At 39.5% G+C, this 16364-nt stretch overlaps 1 protein-coding gene across 5 annotated transcripts in view; it reads left to right on the top strand.

Annotated features, from left to right (window-relative positions):
* Positions 1-16172, top strand: part of PLAGL1 (PLAG1 like zinc finger 1) — a 50607-nt gene extending 34435 nt beyond the window's left edge. For 4 of the 5 annotated variants that reach the window (XM_027633404.1, XM_027633415.1, XM_027633422.1 and 1 more), the window contains 6 exons: positions 838-993; positions 2031-2143; positions 4386-4535; positions 7995-8114; positions 9659-10155; positions 10514-16172. In XM_027633404.1, the coding sequence (XP_027489205.1) occupies positions 838-993; positions 2031-2143; positions 4386-4535; positions 7995-8114; positions 9659-10155; positions 10514-11789 (2312 nt within the window). In that variant the 3' untranslated portion in view covers positions 11790-16172. The remainder of the gene's footprint in view (positions 1-837; positions 994-2030; positions 2144-4385; positions 4536-7994; positions 8115-9658; positions 10156-10513) is intronic. The other variant, XM_027633431.1, reaches the window with a different exon arrangement.
* The last annotated feature ends 192 nt before the right edge of the window (positions 16173-16364 follow it).

The raw sequence follows: 16364 nt of genomic DNA, 5'->3' as shown, positions 1-16364 counted from the left end.
AGTCTCATTGCTCAGTTGTGTCGCTGCTCAGTATGAGTTTCCCTGGCAACCAGTTTGAGCTGCACTGAACCAAAAATATCTCACTGTGCTGGGGGAAAGTCAGTTTGCAGACATGTATTTTTCTTTAATGACTTCTCTGGATGGTACATGTGTTCAGCCTGCAGATGTCATTATTGGAACCAGCGACTGGGAGATGTGGTATGCCCCTTTTCCTTATTTCCATAGGCAACAAGGCCTGCAAGAAGGCTGCGCTTGCGCGATTGTCAACTGAGTTGTGACTGTAAGACCCACAATACTTATTTTTCATGGTACACTTTGGGTCTTGTCTTCTACTGAGAATGGGCTGTGCAGCAGACACAAAGTCTTCCTTGAATTCCTTGGATCTCTGCAAATTACAGGATTATGTAATCACAGAATGGGTAAGGTTGGAAGGGACTAACCTTGCCATGTTGTTACTAACAGCTTTGTCCTCATTTCTGGTGCATTTCATATATGCACCTTGATTTATAGGTGAACACACAATGAGCTCCAGTTTTGCTGCCGTCTCAGTCTTCAGAGGCACAGTTTGTGACATCTCCAATTGAACACATGTATAAATCTTTGGAGGTCAGGACCCAACAATTTGCACACAAGAGAATGCACAGACTGGAGGTGTTATTTCAAACCTTCCTTATTCAGTTCTTGCAGATAATCTTTTCACTAACTTATGTAGAACACTGGTGTGAAGAAAAGCATTACTAATTCCAGATGTGTTCTCAAGATGACAAAATTAGAGGAGATTAAATTTGAAAGTAGTATGCCATTTTTAGTAACAGGTTCCCTTTTCTGGATTTGTAGGGTGTGAGGATTGTGGTAGAAGCCTTATAGGAGAATGCAAACTCCACGGACCACTCATCAGGGCTAAAGATAGGGTTATTCCCAGCCGAGCCCGTCTCACCCTACCTCACTACCTCACTTTGCGAGTGTTGGAGCTGCGAGCTGGAAACCAGCAGAGTAAGTATTTTAGCTCTTTTTCCCACATTTGAGAAAGAGGAGGCAAAAGTACTAGCACTGGCTTGTTTTCATGAGGCATAATCATTGGGCATTAGCAGTATGAAGACTGCTTTATTTTCAGCTGGGCACAGCTAAAGCTCACAGTCAGCTACTGTTTTTTATGACTGATTTCTGCTAACTTAGAAGCACAGACTGATGGCAGGACATTAGCCAGAATTGGCGTGACATTTAGCTGTGAGGAACCAGCTAGGTCTGTTCAGTCAATTCAAGTTTAATTAATGTTGAATTTGTATCTAATAGTAACAGCCATGCACTACTACTTTTTTTTTAACCCTAAGCATGTAAAACAGGAAAGAGTACTCAATAAAAAGTCAGAAACAAAATGGTAAATGATATCACTCATCCACCCCCTGCAAACACAAAAGATCACAGTGGGGTAATTTACATTTTGCAGCATCTTCAGTTCATACTTTGGAAATACTGTTGTTTCCTTCTGAAGGCAAGGCAATTCAAATGCCCAGACTCAAACAAGGAAAAGATGTCCTTAGTGCACAAATTTTCCACAGGTACCTGTGTAAAAGTAGTCCTACCTAGACTGCATTTCAGAAAGAGAATGACGAGGTGTCTATTCTGCCATTCCATTGATATGAGTGTTGCAGAATAATGTTATGTTTTTATAGATCCTCTCCACTCATATCGGGAGAGAACAACCTCTCAGATTATGCCAACAAGGAGAGAACTATGAAAACATGAGTTTGTAGATTGAAGAGTAGCAACACTATTGTGTTGCATACTCAGTTTAATGTCCTGTCATGGACTTTAGGCACTTTTGCATTCAATGCAGTACCCATTTAAAAAAAAAATATCAGTACCTGTTTACATCCTTTTTAGATTCTTCACATTAGGGCTTACTTGTCTAGAAGAAGAATCCATGTGTTCTGCACTGTTTGTTTATCTCCATTTTCATAGCTGTAAGTGTATAGGAAATAGTTTGTGATGTCTATATTAATATTAGATTGGTCTCTCTTTGTTCACAGTCCTTGGTGTATTTGCAAAGAAAGTAATACAGAAGAGAACACAGTTTGGTCCTTATGTTGGTCGACTGTCTACAAAACTGACCTGCTATGATGAGAGCAGGCTAGTCCTGCAGGTAAAAACTCACTGACATTCTATGAAGTGCGTATATGTCTTTAGCAGTTCACGTGTATTTATGTATTTTAGTCAGTCAATTTGCCAACTGATCAAGTTAATTAATTGTGCTTTTGATCTGTAAGTATGAGTGTAAATCACATTATTAGGCAATACAGCATAACCTGAAGTACCAAAATGTTCCTGTATGTTGTGTTTTCTAGAATTTTGCTTTTCTGCTTTCTAGTTTTACCATTTTCAGAATGTTGGACTTCTCAGTCTAACAGCTCTTAATAAACTTTTCACAGAGCCTGACTACTGAACTGTCTTCCCAGATAACACAAAAGGATTTGTGCTTTACACCATGCCACTGAGAGGTTTGAGTTTGTGGACTGGATTAGCGATGGTGGCAGAAATATGCACTAAGGCACTTGCTTAGTAGGGAGGAACAGTGCAGGGATGGGGAAACATTTCTTAATAATGTGTTAATTTATATTATATATAAACTTTGACACACAGTGCACTACTCAGTTTATTTAGTCAGATTGGTTTTTAGTGCTGGTACCATCTGTTGCTGCACACGCAGATTCTCATCATCTCATCTGGACCATGACACTATTGTTCACACTTTATCCAGCAAAAATAGTGGCCTCACAGGACTGGCCTAGCTTAGGCGTGCATATCCTTTACCACAGGAATTCCTTGGGAGTGATAGCTGATTGTAATCCTCTAGGTTCCAATCTTTGCATTTTGCTGCACAGGGTCATGCCTGAGCACACATCTTGTGGCATACAGCGAGTCCATGGTCAAGTCACAGCCTCTGTCAGGACTTCCCAGCAGATCACGGTTCTTCCAGAGTTTGTATTTCATATCAGGCCCTCTCACCCCCCAGTAGAGAGACACCGGCAGCAGCTGTCCTGTGACACGCTTTATGTCTTTGTATGAGCTTTCTCCGGAAGCTCAGGGCTAGAAAACAATGTATGTTGTGAAGAAAATACTTCCATAATTCTGTTTGAGAGCAAAAGTAATAGCTTCAGTAGTTGCCGTAAACTTCATTTGCGTATGGAAGTCATGGGAATGATCTGCCAGGAGAATAACACTGCCAGGAGAATAATCTGTGCGATTTTCATGACATATTGTCACCAGAAAGGATTTGCTCTTCTCCATAACTAAGTTTCTTCAGTCTTTTTATGAGACACTTTAATTCTTACAAATACAGAAAACGTACTTCTCTAACAATGGATGGATGAGCTAAGCACCCAGTTCCTTCCTCTTCACCAAGCCATTGTAAACCACACCCTATCCTCTATCACTCAGCACCGTTTGCTCAAAAGTATACAGTGATAAGCACAGCTCTGGCTGATGAATGGACTGTTTCTTCAGAAGAGGAGATTAGAGTCCCAGATTTCCTACATGACAGCAGTAGCTGCCTTGACTTCTCCCTAGCATGAGTATGTGACCAAACTTGTCCAACAGGCAGGTGTTTTCATCGGAAACGTGATGCAGTTAGATAAAATAGTTCCCAGAAGCAATGGAAATGCAACTTTTTTTTGCAATTAATTACTCAGTTACATGGCTAGTAGAACAGATACTTGCTGTGCTCACATCTGTTGTGCAGCTTCATTGGTCAATGTTTGAGACACTGTTGCAGAAAAGCAACTGTCTTGTTGGAAGACAATAGTATTTACCTCACAGAGGCATCTTCTTGGAAGGGAATCTGGGAAGAATGAAGTAAAGCAAAAAGAAAGAGATCTTTCTGGCACAGTTGTTCATTTGTATTTACTTTTGCTTGTTAAGGGGAAAAAGACAAGACTGTTAAAATGCCATTATATTGTATGTTACCTCTCTGAACTTATTACACAAGTTATACAATTGTTCCATGAAAAATGTAGCAGCACTGAAGTTTGAGATTATCAAGTACTCAGGAAGTAGATTAAGGCATAAAGCTTATCTTTCTACCTGCTTGCACTTAGTTCTTATAATATTATCTCTATATAACATAAAAATGATGAAATATAAACTGGAAGTACATACAAAGCCCTACAGTTATTTTAGTAGCAGGGTACTCAGCAGGTATTCGTTCCTCACTTTCTTTTGCAGTTAGTATTCTTTAAGAGTGATCTATTTCAAAACAACCACAATTTCAAAGGACATATGAGCAAGACAGGGTAAATAACTGATAGCTGTGACTCCAAGTTAAAAAAACTAATGTGCTTCTATGCAGGACTTGGTTTTATCATGTTCATTCTTCCCCTTTGTTTCAGGTATTGAAAGATGGAGGGAAGTACTTTCTGGACACTCCCAATGAAGACTGTGGAAACTGGATGATGTTTGTCCGGCTAGCCCGGAACCAAGAAGAACAGACCCTTGTGGCTTATCAGCACTGTGGAGAAGTTTACTTCACAACAGTTAAGGTAGTTAAACTGACATTGCTTCACCTGTCATCCAAATGGAAATGTATAAGCAAAGATTCTGAAAGACCAACTCTTTTAAAGATGAAAGATTGATTATATTCTGCCAACTGGATCTTTATTGCACACTACCTTTTAAATCACTTTATCCATTGTAAAGCAAGCAGTGTATGGGGTTTTTCAGGAAAGGTGGTGTGTACCTGCTGTTGTGGGTAGTGAAGAAACTGAGCAGGGGGAAACATAAAAATCATTCCTGATGGTGGTGTTTAAACTGCATTTAGTAAAGTTTTGCAGTTCCAGATAGGTACATGGTAAGATTATCTAGCCTTGTTACATTTGACAGTACTTCATTCTGGAAATAACAAACCAATTTCCTTTGCTTTATTACAGTTTTGGACATGTAGTGTTTTCTGAGCACATTACCATGTGCTCAGGAACAGGGTGTTAAGCAGAATCTTTATGTACTATTTTCCATGCTCATTAAATCTGAAGACTTAACTGCATAACTAAGCAATAACTTAGCAACATGCAGTGTTGACATGAAATGGTCAGTTTATGTTAGAGATTCTGGACTGCATCTTTATCTGTGGAGAGAGAACAAAGTGGTCTCTATTTATAAATGACACTGGAACATACAGTCTTTTTAGTTGTTTTGTCCACTTTCTCAGGCAAAGTTTGTTTTAATCAGAAATAACTTTCTTGCGTACTTGGGAAACTGAAGTCTATCTGTTGAACATAATGCTTATGTATCATGGTGAACAACATTAAAATGTGAAAAAAAAAAAGAGTGGATATTAGTCAAAAGAAGTTACTATGGAATTAAAATCCAGCATTTCAATTTCATTGGGCACACATTTCTGTGCCATAGCAGTGTTTACTGTTGTTTCTCCATTTTTATTTTTCCACCTGCTCAGTAAGGAAAAATATTTACTGCACAGTGATGCTGAGAGAATAAGTTAATAGTGATAATATTTCACACCCTCAAAGTAATTTATATTTGGGGTTTGATTAATATTAAAATAATTATTAGGGGGATAAAAGAAAAATGTGAAGCAGTATATGCTATTCTGAGACATACTTAGGCTGTGTTTGAGATTCTCATGCAGTCCATACCATTTGAGATTTCAATATGATTTTAAGATTGCTTATAAGATTGACAGGATTGCTAATACTATATTTGGGGCACATGAACTTTTCCGAGAAGTAGTTGTTATGAACTGGTAACTTACAATTTCCAGTATAATTTAAGTACTATTGAACCAGCTCTCTGCTGACTTCAGCAGAACCCTGCTTATTGTCATTAATGGAGAATTGTATCCTATATACTCACACAAAGAGTATCTTAGGGTTAGGCATGTGTCTTGGAACCTTTACTGTACTGTGTATCATAGGGCATGACTTGGGTTTTATTTCTCCTGAATCCCAGTATCATTCACGGTACTGTGTCATCCTGCAGATTTTGTCCAGGTCAGTGAAAGCAGTAGCCTTGTGCTACACTTAGGCACACCTTTCTTGTCATGCTGTGAGGCTGCCTTAGGGCTGACTATGAAGATATTTTCTCAAGATATTTTTAATGGAGTATGTTAAGTTGGGGACAGGATCAGCTCCTTTCTCCACTGTTTTTACAAAAAGATAGGATTTTGGTGACATGAAACTACAACTACTAAAGCATACATGTAAGTGACATACTAACAGTACCATTAGCTGCCTTGTTGACCTAATGGCTGCAGCCCCTACTTTTAAAAGGTATATATTGTGAGAAAGTAAAAATCATCCATAGTTGTTGTTTGATCCCAGGATAGTTTCACATGGGCACTGTAGTAGTTTTCTTTTATTCTCACAGATGGCACAGAATAAAAGACAACTTGTAGTGGATTTGGATACTGATGTTTAATGTCAGTTTTACTGAGATTAGAGCTCTTACCTTACTTGACAATTTCACACACAGATGCACTTGCCCTCCAAGGTCACATTGACCAGGTTTCAACTTCCCGCAGGGAAGATAGTTGCTGGTCCTGTAATTTTGGGTGGAAGGTCATGACAGTGTCATGCTGCGCAGTTGTTTGTGGGTACCAGTCTCAGGTGCCACTGGCCAAGGTCGTGGGACATCCTTAGACTTTTGTACCTCTGAAGCTCCCCACAGCTTGGTTTTCTCCATCAAAATAGACTATGTGGAGGAGCACAGTGCATGATCAGCCTCGTAGTTGATGGCTCTGCCTCATGTCCTTAGTTGAGTGGAAAATACAGCATGTACCATTTCTGTTTAGGCCAGGTGTTATCAAAACATAAAACCAACCCATACTGACTGTAGTTAGCGAGCAGGCTTGTGCTTGGGAGTCCAAAAATTCAGTTTTCAACATTATACAGAAAATTATCCCTCACCTGTCAGCATTCACAATCTAAATTGTCTTTACCATGTTTATCCCACAATGATGTTATAAAATAAGTGCATTTTATGATGTCACATTTTGTAGAATAAGACTCAGCTGTTCTCCTCTTGGGCTAGTTTGGTTTTTTTTTCAGTGACACAAGTTTAGCTTAGTTAAAATAAAACTACAAACTACAGTGCAGTTTGGCTCTACCCCTGTAGCAGCAGTGTTGGGTTTTATTATAGATGAAGAAAATTGTGTACAGGGTCAAGGAGTCATATAAATCATGACCCCAAAGTTTAGTTTTCTCCTTTACTTTTAAAGAACTAACAGATCTTTAGCCAGTGAGTGTAATCACTCCTCTCTTTTATTTGCTGTTCTGTTGACTGAAAGTATTTGTCAGAAGAGGTCATAGTCCAGTCCAAGGAAAGATTTGGGCAAGCATGACTGGATGGGAGACTGCAGATTATGGGCTCCCTTAATCCTGTGGGGGAAGGCTTCAGTGGAAGGAGGGGAGAGTTACAATAAAGCACACACTTAGTGAGCCTGACACATTAGAGCCAGCACATGGAAACATGCCAATTTGAGTGGCAGTCCACATATTGATCGGCTCTGCACCCATGCTCAGTGTGACATATCCAGCTTGGCATCCAAGTTGTTGTGCGTTCATGATGGGTTTTTCCTTTGTCTGTACCCTGTAGTTAAGTGTTGTGTCCAGTGGGCTTCCAGACATCAAGGAATGGGCATGGGATATTGCTTGGAAAGACTGCTGGATATCTGAACATCACAGACAAATACATCTCACTGAGCAAAGGTCATGAGGATTGAGGCATCCCTCCTGCTATTGCCCCTACCCCGCAAATCTCTGCACAATTCTGCTTTTAGAAACAGAAAGTGTTAAGCCCCAGTGGGTAATAATGCACAAAAAGTGCTTGAATTTTGAAACTAAGTTACCAATAATTTAGACAGAGTCAAAGAGTGCAGTTTGGGTAAGGACAACAACTTGCACACCCTAGCCCCTCCAATCTTCCAGATTATTTGGTTTAGGAAAATAGGCACAAGTAAATATATGCTATATTTTTTCCATTCACAGCCAATTGAACCCCACACAGAACTGAAAGTATGGTATGCTGCCGATTACGCCAAGTTTATGGAAGCTTCTGCAGTCTTCATTAAAGAAGAATCAGATGTCTGTCCTTTGCCTCCAGTAGCAGTAAGTACCCCTAATCTGCATTCAGGCCATTACTATACATAGTAAATTATAGTTTATTTACGTGCTTTCTCTGTTTATGTAACTCTGGTCATGCAAGGTTAGACTATAGAGTAGTTGGCTAACACAAAGCCAAGAGCAGTTTTAACCAAACAACTACTCAGAGAAAGGCTGCTCTTCCTCTCCTATGTTTGTAATCCAATGGAGCCATTAGATGTAGTTAGAAATAAGAGGCACTGCTCGATGTATTGGGAAGACTAAACACTGGCACTAATTCATGCATAACCAAGCAGTCCAGCCTCAGACTTCTTTCACCATTTCCCCTTGTTATGCTCTTGACCAATTGATCGGATTATCCACTGATTATTTCAGTCTTTCCTGTGCAACAACCCTTCTCTTCTAATCCCAATACCTTCCCCTCTGATAGCAGAAATCCTTAAATTGATAGGAAAAACTTGTTAAGTGTTGAAAACATGGCTGTGAAAATTGATACTCAAGCTAGAAGGAAATGTGAAACAGGGAATACAAATGAACTGGGAATTCATTCTTCAAGAAGGCGTATGAGGCCTTCAGAGTATGCCCCAGAAGGAAGGTGTGAGAGAGCCACAGCATCAGACACAAGTAACAGAGAGGAGGGCTCAGTCTGGAGTGGACACAGCCTCACCATGCTCTCCAGAGCAAGCTAGCCCAGGAGCAAGGGAAAGTAAAGTCAGTTTATGAGAAGCTTACATAAAAGGTAGACACAGCTGAGGAAGTACATTGTCATGTATTAATTAGAAGTACATTTCATCAGCAATTGGAGTTTTTTTGTATTTGTTTTTTATTAGAAATTTTATAATGTCAGTATTTAAAGTGAATTCAACTGAATCCAATAGAGCTCTTATTTCCACAGAAATAATACTTCCAAATAATATACTGTATAAAAAACCCCCAAAAACCAGAAATAATTTAATACCTCTAATTCAGGATAGGCTTGAGATCCCTAAAACCAAAATGTTTCTTATTCAGTTAATGAAAATCTAATGCCAAATGTCAAGCTAAGTGAGGAAGCCTCTCCTGGAGACATTGACCATTGCTGTCTGGTAAAGCATGTAGTCTGTCCAAAACACAGGGAAATCCTGTATGCCTAAATTACATTAGTGTGCAGAAAATCAGACATTTTTGTGAGGTTGCAATAGCAGATAAATTATGTCAGTCTAAAGTACAATTTTCAGCTTCTTTTATAAGTAATTTCATAAATGCAACAAATGTAGAGACTTTGAAATTCAGTAAGCGCAGATAAACAAAGATGAAGGACTTACGACTGTTACAGTAAATGCTAAACAAAACCATGTAAATCAGTATTTAGCCAACCTTTTTTTTTCCTTCAAGTTTATATTCTTAGAGAGAATCTACTGTCAGTTGAACACCTATGTGGTAGTACATAGAAGTAACTATTGCCAAAGACAATAATGGATATGGGAAAGCCCAGGTGAAGATCGGTGAGAAGAATATGACCTTTCCTTAGAATGGCCAATAAGAAAGAACTGTTTCTATTCTCATTGCAGAAAGAGCCTGTAGACCCTTGGATATGCTCCAGTTGTGGAAGCACTTTTGCAACTTTTGCTCTACTGGAATCTCACCAGTGCATCCATAAAGACCGAGTCCTTCCTACGAGGTTCAGACCACCAAATAAATTGGGACCTGTAAAAGCAAAAAGCAAACTCAAAGGGAAACTGAGAGGAGCGTCATTAGGCAAAAGCATTACTCAATGCTTTGGGACCATTTCCTGTTCCTCTGCTGCAAAGTTTAGCTGTGCCAGCTCAGGAAGCACTTGTGATGCTCTCGTGAGGTTTATACCTAAATGGAGAAATGGTCGGTCTTCACTGTTGAAGGGAAAAGAAGTGAAGCAGCCAGACAGTTATCCTTGCCGACTCTGTGGGAAGATATTTGATTCCTTTGACAAGCTCACGGTCCACACTTACACGCACAAAGGGGAGCGCCCCTACAAGTGTTCACAGCACGGATGCACAAAAGCCTTCATTTCCAAATATAAACTGCTCAGGTACAGCTCTGAAGGCATTCCTTTTCTGCTGGATGTGAGGGGTGTTCTAGTGACAGTTAATCCCTGAGTTCCAGGTTTTATTATTCCTGTTTGGGTAGAATTGGAGAAAACTAGTCTCCCTTAATTGTGGTGGCTGCTCAAAAAGACTGTGTTGAGCAGTTTTAACCTACTCTATGATTTATGATTAAAACCTTTCCCCCAAAAAAAAAAATTTAGGGTTTTACTAATAACCTGGGAACTTGAAAAAAGGCCTTCCTTCAAGGGTGCCAGTGTTTTCAAGTCTTGAATCTGTGAGAGTAAATGTACTAGAATAAATGTAAACACAAATAACTGTGTGTGTTCTGTTTTTTTGTCCTAGGCACTCTGCTACTCATTCTCCACAGAAATCTCACCAATGTGGCTACTGTGAAAAGACCTTTCACAGGAAAGACCATCTAAAGAATCACCTTCAGACTCATGACCCTAACAAGATGGCCTTCAAGTGTGAAGAGTGTGGCAAGAAGTACAACACCAAGCTAGGCTATAAGAGACACTTGGCTCTTCACGCTGCCACCAGCGGGGACCTTACCTGTAGGGTATGTGCCCAAGAGTTTGGCGGTACTGAGGTTCTGTTGGAACATCTCAAAAGTCATGCAGGGAAACCAGCTGGCAATATGAAGGAAAAGAAACATAAATGTGACCACTGTGAGCGTCACTTCTATACCCGTAAAGATGTGCGGCGTCACATGGTGGTTCACACAGGCTGTAAAGACTTTCTGTGTCAGTTTTGTGCCCAAAGGTTTGGGCGGAAGGACCACTTGACACGCCATACCAGGAAGACTCATCCACAGGAACTGCTAAAGAGCAGGTTGCAGAACAGTGACTCAGTGGGTCTCCTTGACCAGCTTTTTCCATACAGACTGAAGGAAGATGCCAGCATGCTGTCCCCTCTTCCTGAAAGGGTCTCTGTGCAGAATGGTATTGTGAATAGTTCAGAATCAGAGGAATACAACTGTTCGCATCTTCATTCGCAGCCAAGCTTACAAACTGCTCTTCCTCTTGAACCTTCTCCTCACTTGCAAAGGATGGGCTGTGCAGACAGCCTTCCAGCTGTCCATCCCACACCATGTTCAACAGCCGTCCCTACCAACCTGAACCTTCATGAACCTAATAAATATGACCTTAGTTCTACCTCACTTGCAGCAGGATCCCTCAAGAATCTACCAATAAAAGTGGATGTTAAAGGTTACAACGTGCATCTTCTCGAGGACCTGCCATTACCGGAACCTCAGTCTCTTCACAAAATCAGTATGGAAGAAGCTTCCTCAGGGCCTGTAGGGGATACTAACAAGTACCCAGTGCACAAAGAGACAGAGGCAGCAACTGAAACTACAAGTCTGCCTTTCATGGATCTCACTCATGTGATGAGTTTCTGGCAGCTCCCACCAGGGGACAACCAGAACACTATTGGGGACTTCACAATGGCATTTGGCCCAGAGGAACCATCACACAGGCTGAATGGCCTTGGCCAACAGCAAGGTCTTCAGCTAGCAACTGGTGGGATGGCCCTAAACCAGCTGCATCATTTTCCTCGCTCCTTTCCATCCACTACAAATTCTGTAACCTTGCCTCATTTTCACCATGCCTTCAAGTAACTATCACCCCGTGTGGGGATTTTTCCCTTTTTTTTTTTTTTTAAGACTGTGCTTCTTACTTAAATCTGTTAGGATGGGGTGGCTTTGGTTTTGTTTTGTTTTTAAGAAAAAGTGCTCCAAATGTTTTCAAAGCACATTATGAACATGGTAGTTAAATTCAGGATGTTAATAAATAAGAAACTCTATTTTTCATACTACTATTAGTTTTTTTAGCATATGACAACAGTAGAACTAACATATTTCCCTCAGCTCCCTCTATATTTTTGTTGTTACCTTTCATGTGAACAACTGAATAAATATCTTCAACAATAGAAAAGTATCATAACAGGCACAATAAAACTATGGCTGCTGCAGTAGCAGAAATAAGGTTAGGGTGAATGGGAAGAAGGGGGAAATCACAGAAAAATCATTTTAATGAGCCGTAAATCACAGCAAATTAGTACACATGGCAAATGTAACAAACAGATTATCAACATCACATAGATTTCTGTTAAGCACTTAATTAATGAAGTTTATTAATCTTTAATTTAAATCGGAATCATTCCAAGAGGGAATCTTACCTCCTTGTTTCACTTTTTTCAAATGAAGATCATCACTGTTATGATTACGTTTAACTAGATTTTGTTTTCTGACATGCAGTTCAGGTGTGTGCATCTCATGCCTTTTCCCTTGGGCTGGAGGTAACTATCACTTCTGAACGACTATGTAAGAACTGCTATCTTGTATATGTGCAGTTTCAGAATGGAAAGTGAATTGTCTCAAAGGTTATAACAAAACTTTTCATTTAGAGCCGGATCTGCCAAGGTATCAGGCACTGCTTTCTCTCTCTCTCTCTCTCTAGTAACGCACTTAAACATTTGCTTAAATTTAAGCATTTTCTCCCATAAGGTCAACAGTTTGATTAATTTAACATTTAATAAAATATAATGCTTCCTACCTAAGAAGCCTTTATTCACCTTTTGTTGATAAAAATGGCCTTTCTTTAGTCTGGAAAATTATTATTAATTATAACCATCTGAAACGTGGGCTTTCAGAAAGCAAACCCTGGCCCAGGGGTGCCTGCGCCCAAGCAGGACCTCTCTGGGGCCAGAGGCATGTCCACGCACATAAGGGCTGTGGTGGTGAGCTGACACTGGGCCAGGGTCAAAAACAGGGTCAGAACCTGCCTCACAAGTGTCACCTGAAATTAGCGGGTGTGATAACAGTTCAGGCCATTTTAATCATGGGATTTTTCCTCAGTAGCACTGGGACAGCTACAGTTGGATTTCCACCCTTTGTTTCTTCCAAACCAGAACCATGGGGACTTCCGTTTTGTTTCCTGGGGTAAATTGTCCATGAATATTTCCAGTTGACACTTTGTTGGTGTTACAGTCCTAGCACCTGATGCATGAACGAGCAGAAATTGCAAAAATCACATTTCCTGATAGATGACATTATTAAAAAAAAAAAAAAATACAAACCAAAACCCGCAATCAGACTCTTCACAATTTGGTTTCTTACCTAAACCATAGTTAAAAAAAATAATCCTGGCATTAGTGGATGATGCAGTGAGTAATGGATTCTGTTGCTGCTAAAACAGATACGAAATTTCTGAATCTGAGTAAATTCTCAAACTCCAAGAGCTACTCTCTCATTAAATCCAAAAAGAGTTCATACATAGTACCTAATGATCATAACAAATGTAGCATGAAACATGCATGTTCTCTTCTCCCTCATTAATCACAGGAATATTTTCAGACAAGTTCAATTAAAAAATAGTTTTTAAGTTATTTCTGTTTTGGTGTTACTGAGCTACAATGATGTTGTACAACTTCAGTGATCTAAATATTCTTAGAAGTTTATTGGTACTTGGATTAAGGAAAGGTTGTATTATTACAGTTCATGCGAGAATATGTTCTGCAGACACAATGCTGAGGGGTGTTTTTTGTTATGAAAATTTTTGGCATAAGGCAAACCAAAAGAAATCTTAAGATCATTCTTGTAATGACAACAGCAAGAGGAAGAGCAGGTGCTGCATAGTCATGCCCAGTTAAGAGTTATTTAAATTATGAGTTCCAGAACAGAGAAAAAGTTGTAATCAATGTTACATGCACATTCTACAGCTAGGCTCTTATTTTCATCTGGACTTGGAAAGGTGTGTTTATATTCACTTACTGCATTGTTTTCCTTGTTTGTGCAAACCGTATTCACTTGGCTTCATCCAAACTTCTGTATATACCTGTTAAAAAAAAAAAACAAACAACTAAACTAAAACAAAAAAAACTACTCAATTTTGTAGCATTGCCTGATCATAAACACATTTTGTCATTTTGATTTGTGCTTTTGTAAGAGGTGTAAAAAATTACTGAAGTACTTGTCCTTGAATTAAAATATGATGTTAAGAAGGAATCATTATGCAAACACTGAGCTAAAGTGGCACCCACGTTCTTTCTGCTGTCTTTCAGCACGCTGTAGCAGGGTGCCTGAGCTCTGAGCTGTCAGAAGAGGTGCTGCTGCCTGAACTCAGCCTCTTCTGAAATACAGAATGATAAGCAGCTGTCACCAATGCATATCTAGCTATGGGTTAAAGACCAAGTCTCATTCAAATAAAATGAAAATGACCACTTTTGATGCATTTTAAAATGCTTAACAAAACACACAATGATGGTGTTGGCAAGTAAAACAGAGAAACAAACCTTAAATGTGTAGTACTGCAGCTTTAACCTGTCAGCCCATTCAAGTTTCTTTTTCCAGATTCTTGACATCATAAATGTAGTGAAAGCTGAGCATGTCCCATCACAAAGGAAGGCAAGCTATTTCAAAAAGTTATATTTTAAAAAAAATTGTTTTAAAATTCTCACAGCTGAAGAGATACCCCCAAGTCATCTAATACTGTAAGTAGGACTGGACTTTCTCACCACTTTTGCTAGGGGGACCTCTGTGACCATTTTTGAGAGGCCTCCAGTAGTTGAAGCTGAAGAATACTTTGTTTCTAGGCAAACAAATATTTTGGGCTCGGTAGACCAGCCTGGTGTGGGCCTGAATATGACGTTGCTTAAAGAGCAGTAGTTTCATTTTGGCAGGGGGCAGTGCCAAGGGAAAGGTGTGGAGACAGCAGCAAGCTCACCAGGTCTCCCTGGGCTTACCTGTGGTGTCTGAGGGGATGGGGCTGCAGCAGGCAGGTCTGACTTCAGGCAGTGACAGGGGAGAAGGCAGCAAGAGCTACAGGACATGTCTCTGGTGGCACTGCCTTTGGTCCATGCAGGGATGTGACAGTAGCAGTGTGAGGAGAGACAACCTCAGGTACACTAGGGGTACCGTGGAGGAAAGCAGCAGCCCAAGCAGTGTCCAGTCCTCCCTCCTCTCTGGCACAGCCAATTTCTCCTCTAAATGTGAGAGGAGAATCCAAGAGCAGAGAGCTGGCATGGAGAAGGTAAGGTAGACCATGGAATACCAGCTAGGAGGTGAAACAGAAAGATCTGGGAGATCTTAGGACATTTTACCTCCCATCCTAATAGAGATAAAAATACTCTTTTATCTAAACTCTGCTTGAAACTCTGTAGAAGTAGAGCAGTATGTGGTGATAAAACAGAATTACTATAATCAAATGATACTAACAAATAACAAAATTTAGTAAACATTTGGTGTCATACAAAAACGTGTACTCATTTTATGAAAGAAAAAAAAGGCATGTAAACCTGCTGAAATAATGTCAAGAAGCTGAAATTATACTACATTGAACAAAAGACTGCATCCTCTATGTAAACACAAGTAGTTCTTTTGCTAAGTTGCATCCTCTATCAGAAACGATGTTAATTTCTTTTTCCTTCTGTTTTATTTACCAACTTTTTCTGTTGGGACTTTCCATTTTCTTAATCAATGAGTTGCTGTTAATTGCAGAGAATTTTGCACTGCCAGTCTGAACTATGATGTTACATTCCATATATTAATGATTGGTTCATTTCTTGCTAATGGAATTTTTAAAATTCTGTTCTTCAATACACCGTTCCTGCCCTTATATTTTTTGTAAGATACTAGAAACTAAGCTGTGAAATCAAACACTTTTATACTCAGAAAATAATTGAGGGACACACACATTAACAAATACAGTAAAACTTGCTCTAACTTTTGAGGATTCATTTATTTTTTTGTTAAAGAAAGCAACTGTGGTAACATTGCACAGGATAGTGGGGAATGTGTTTGGGGTTTTTTTTTCCTCTTCTTTCTGGATTTTAAGAAAGGCTAAGCAGCACTGCTTTAGTATATTGTGGATAATTTCATGCCTGCTGTTTCTAAGAGTCTAGCCTAGGACTTATGTTTGCTTCAGTGTCATCCTTTCTGTATTTATCTAATCATTATTGGCTAAAACCTAAGTAGAGTTTAATTAAACTCTGTAAAGTCTGATATTTCCTGTTGCTGTGTCCAACTACTTTTTATCTTTGTTTACTTTTTAAGTATTTAATAGGTAAGAAAATTCCTTATGGATTTTAATGGAAAGCCTTAATGAAAATTATTACACTAAAAAACCCCTACATGTTGCATCATTGAAAATTTATGCAAGGTGATCCAAGGCTGACAGCGGATCAAGTGGCCAAA

Source organism: Corapipo altera, unplaced genomic scaffold (assembly GCF_003945725.1).
Source record: "Corapipo altera isolate COAL_440 unplaced genomic scaffold, ASM394572v1 2b, whole genome shotgun sequence".
Lineage (NCBI taxonomy): Eukaryota > Metazoa > Chordata > Aves > Passeriformes > Pipridae > Corapipo > Corapipo altera.
This window is presented reverse-complemented; position numbering and strand designations above follow the sequence as displayed.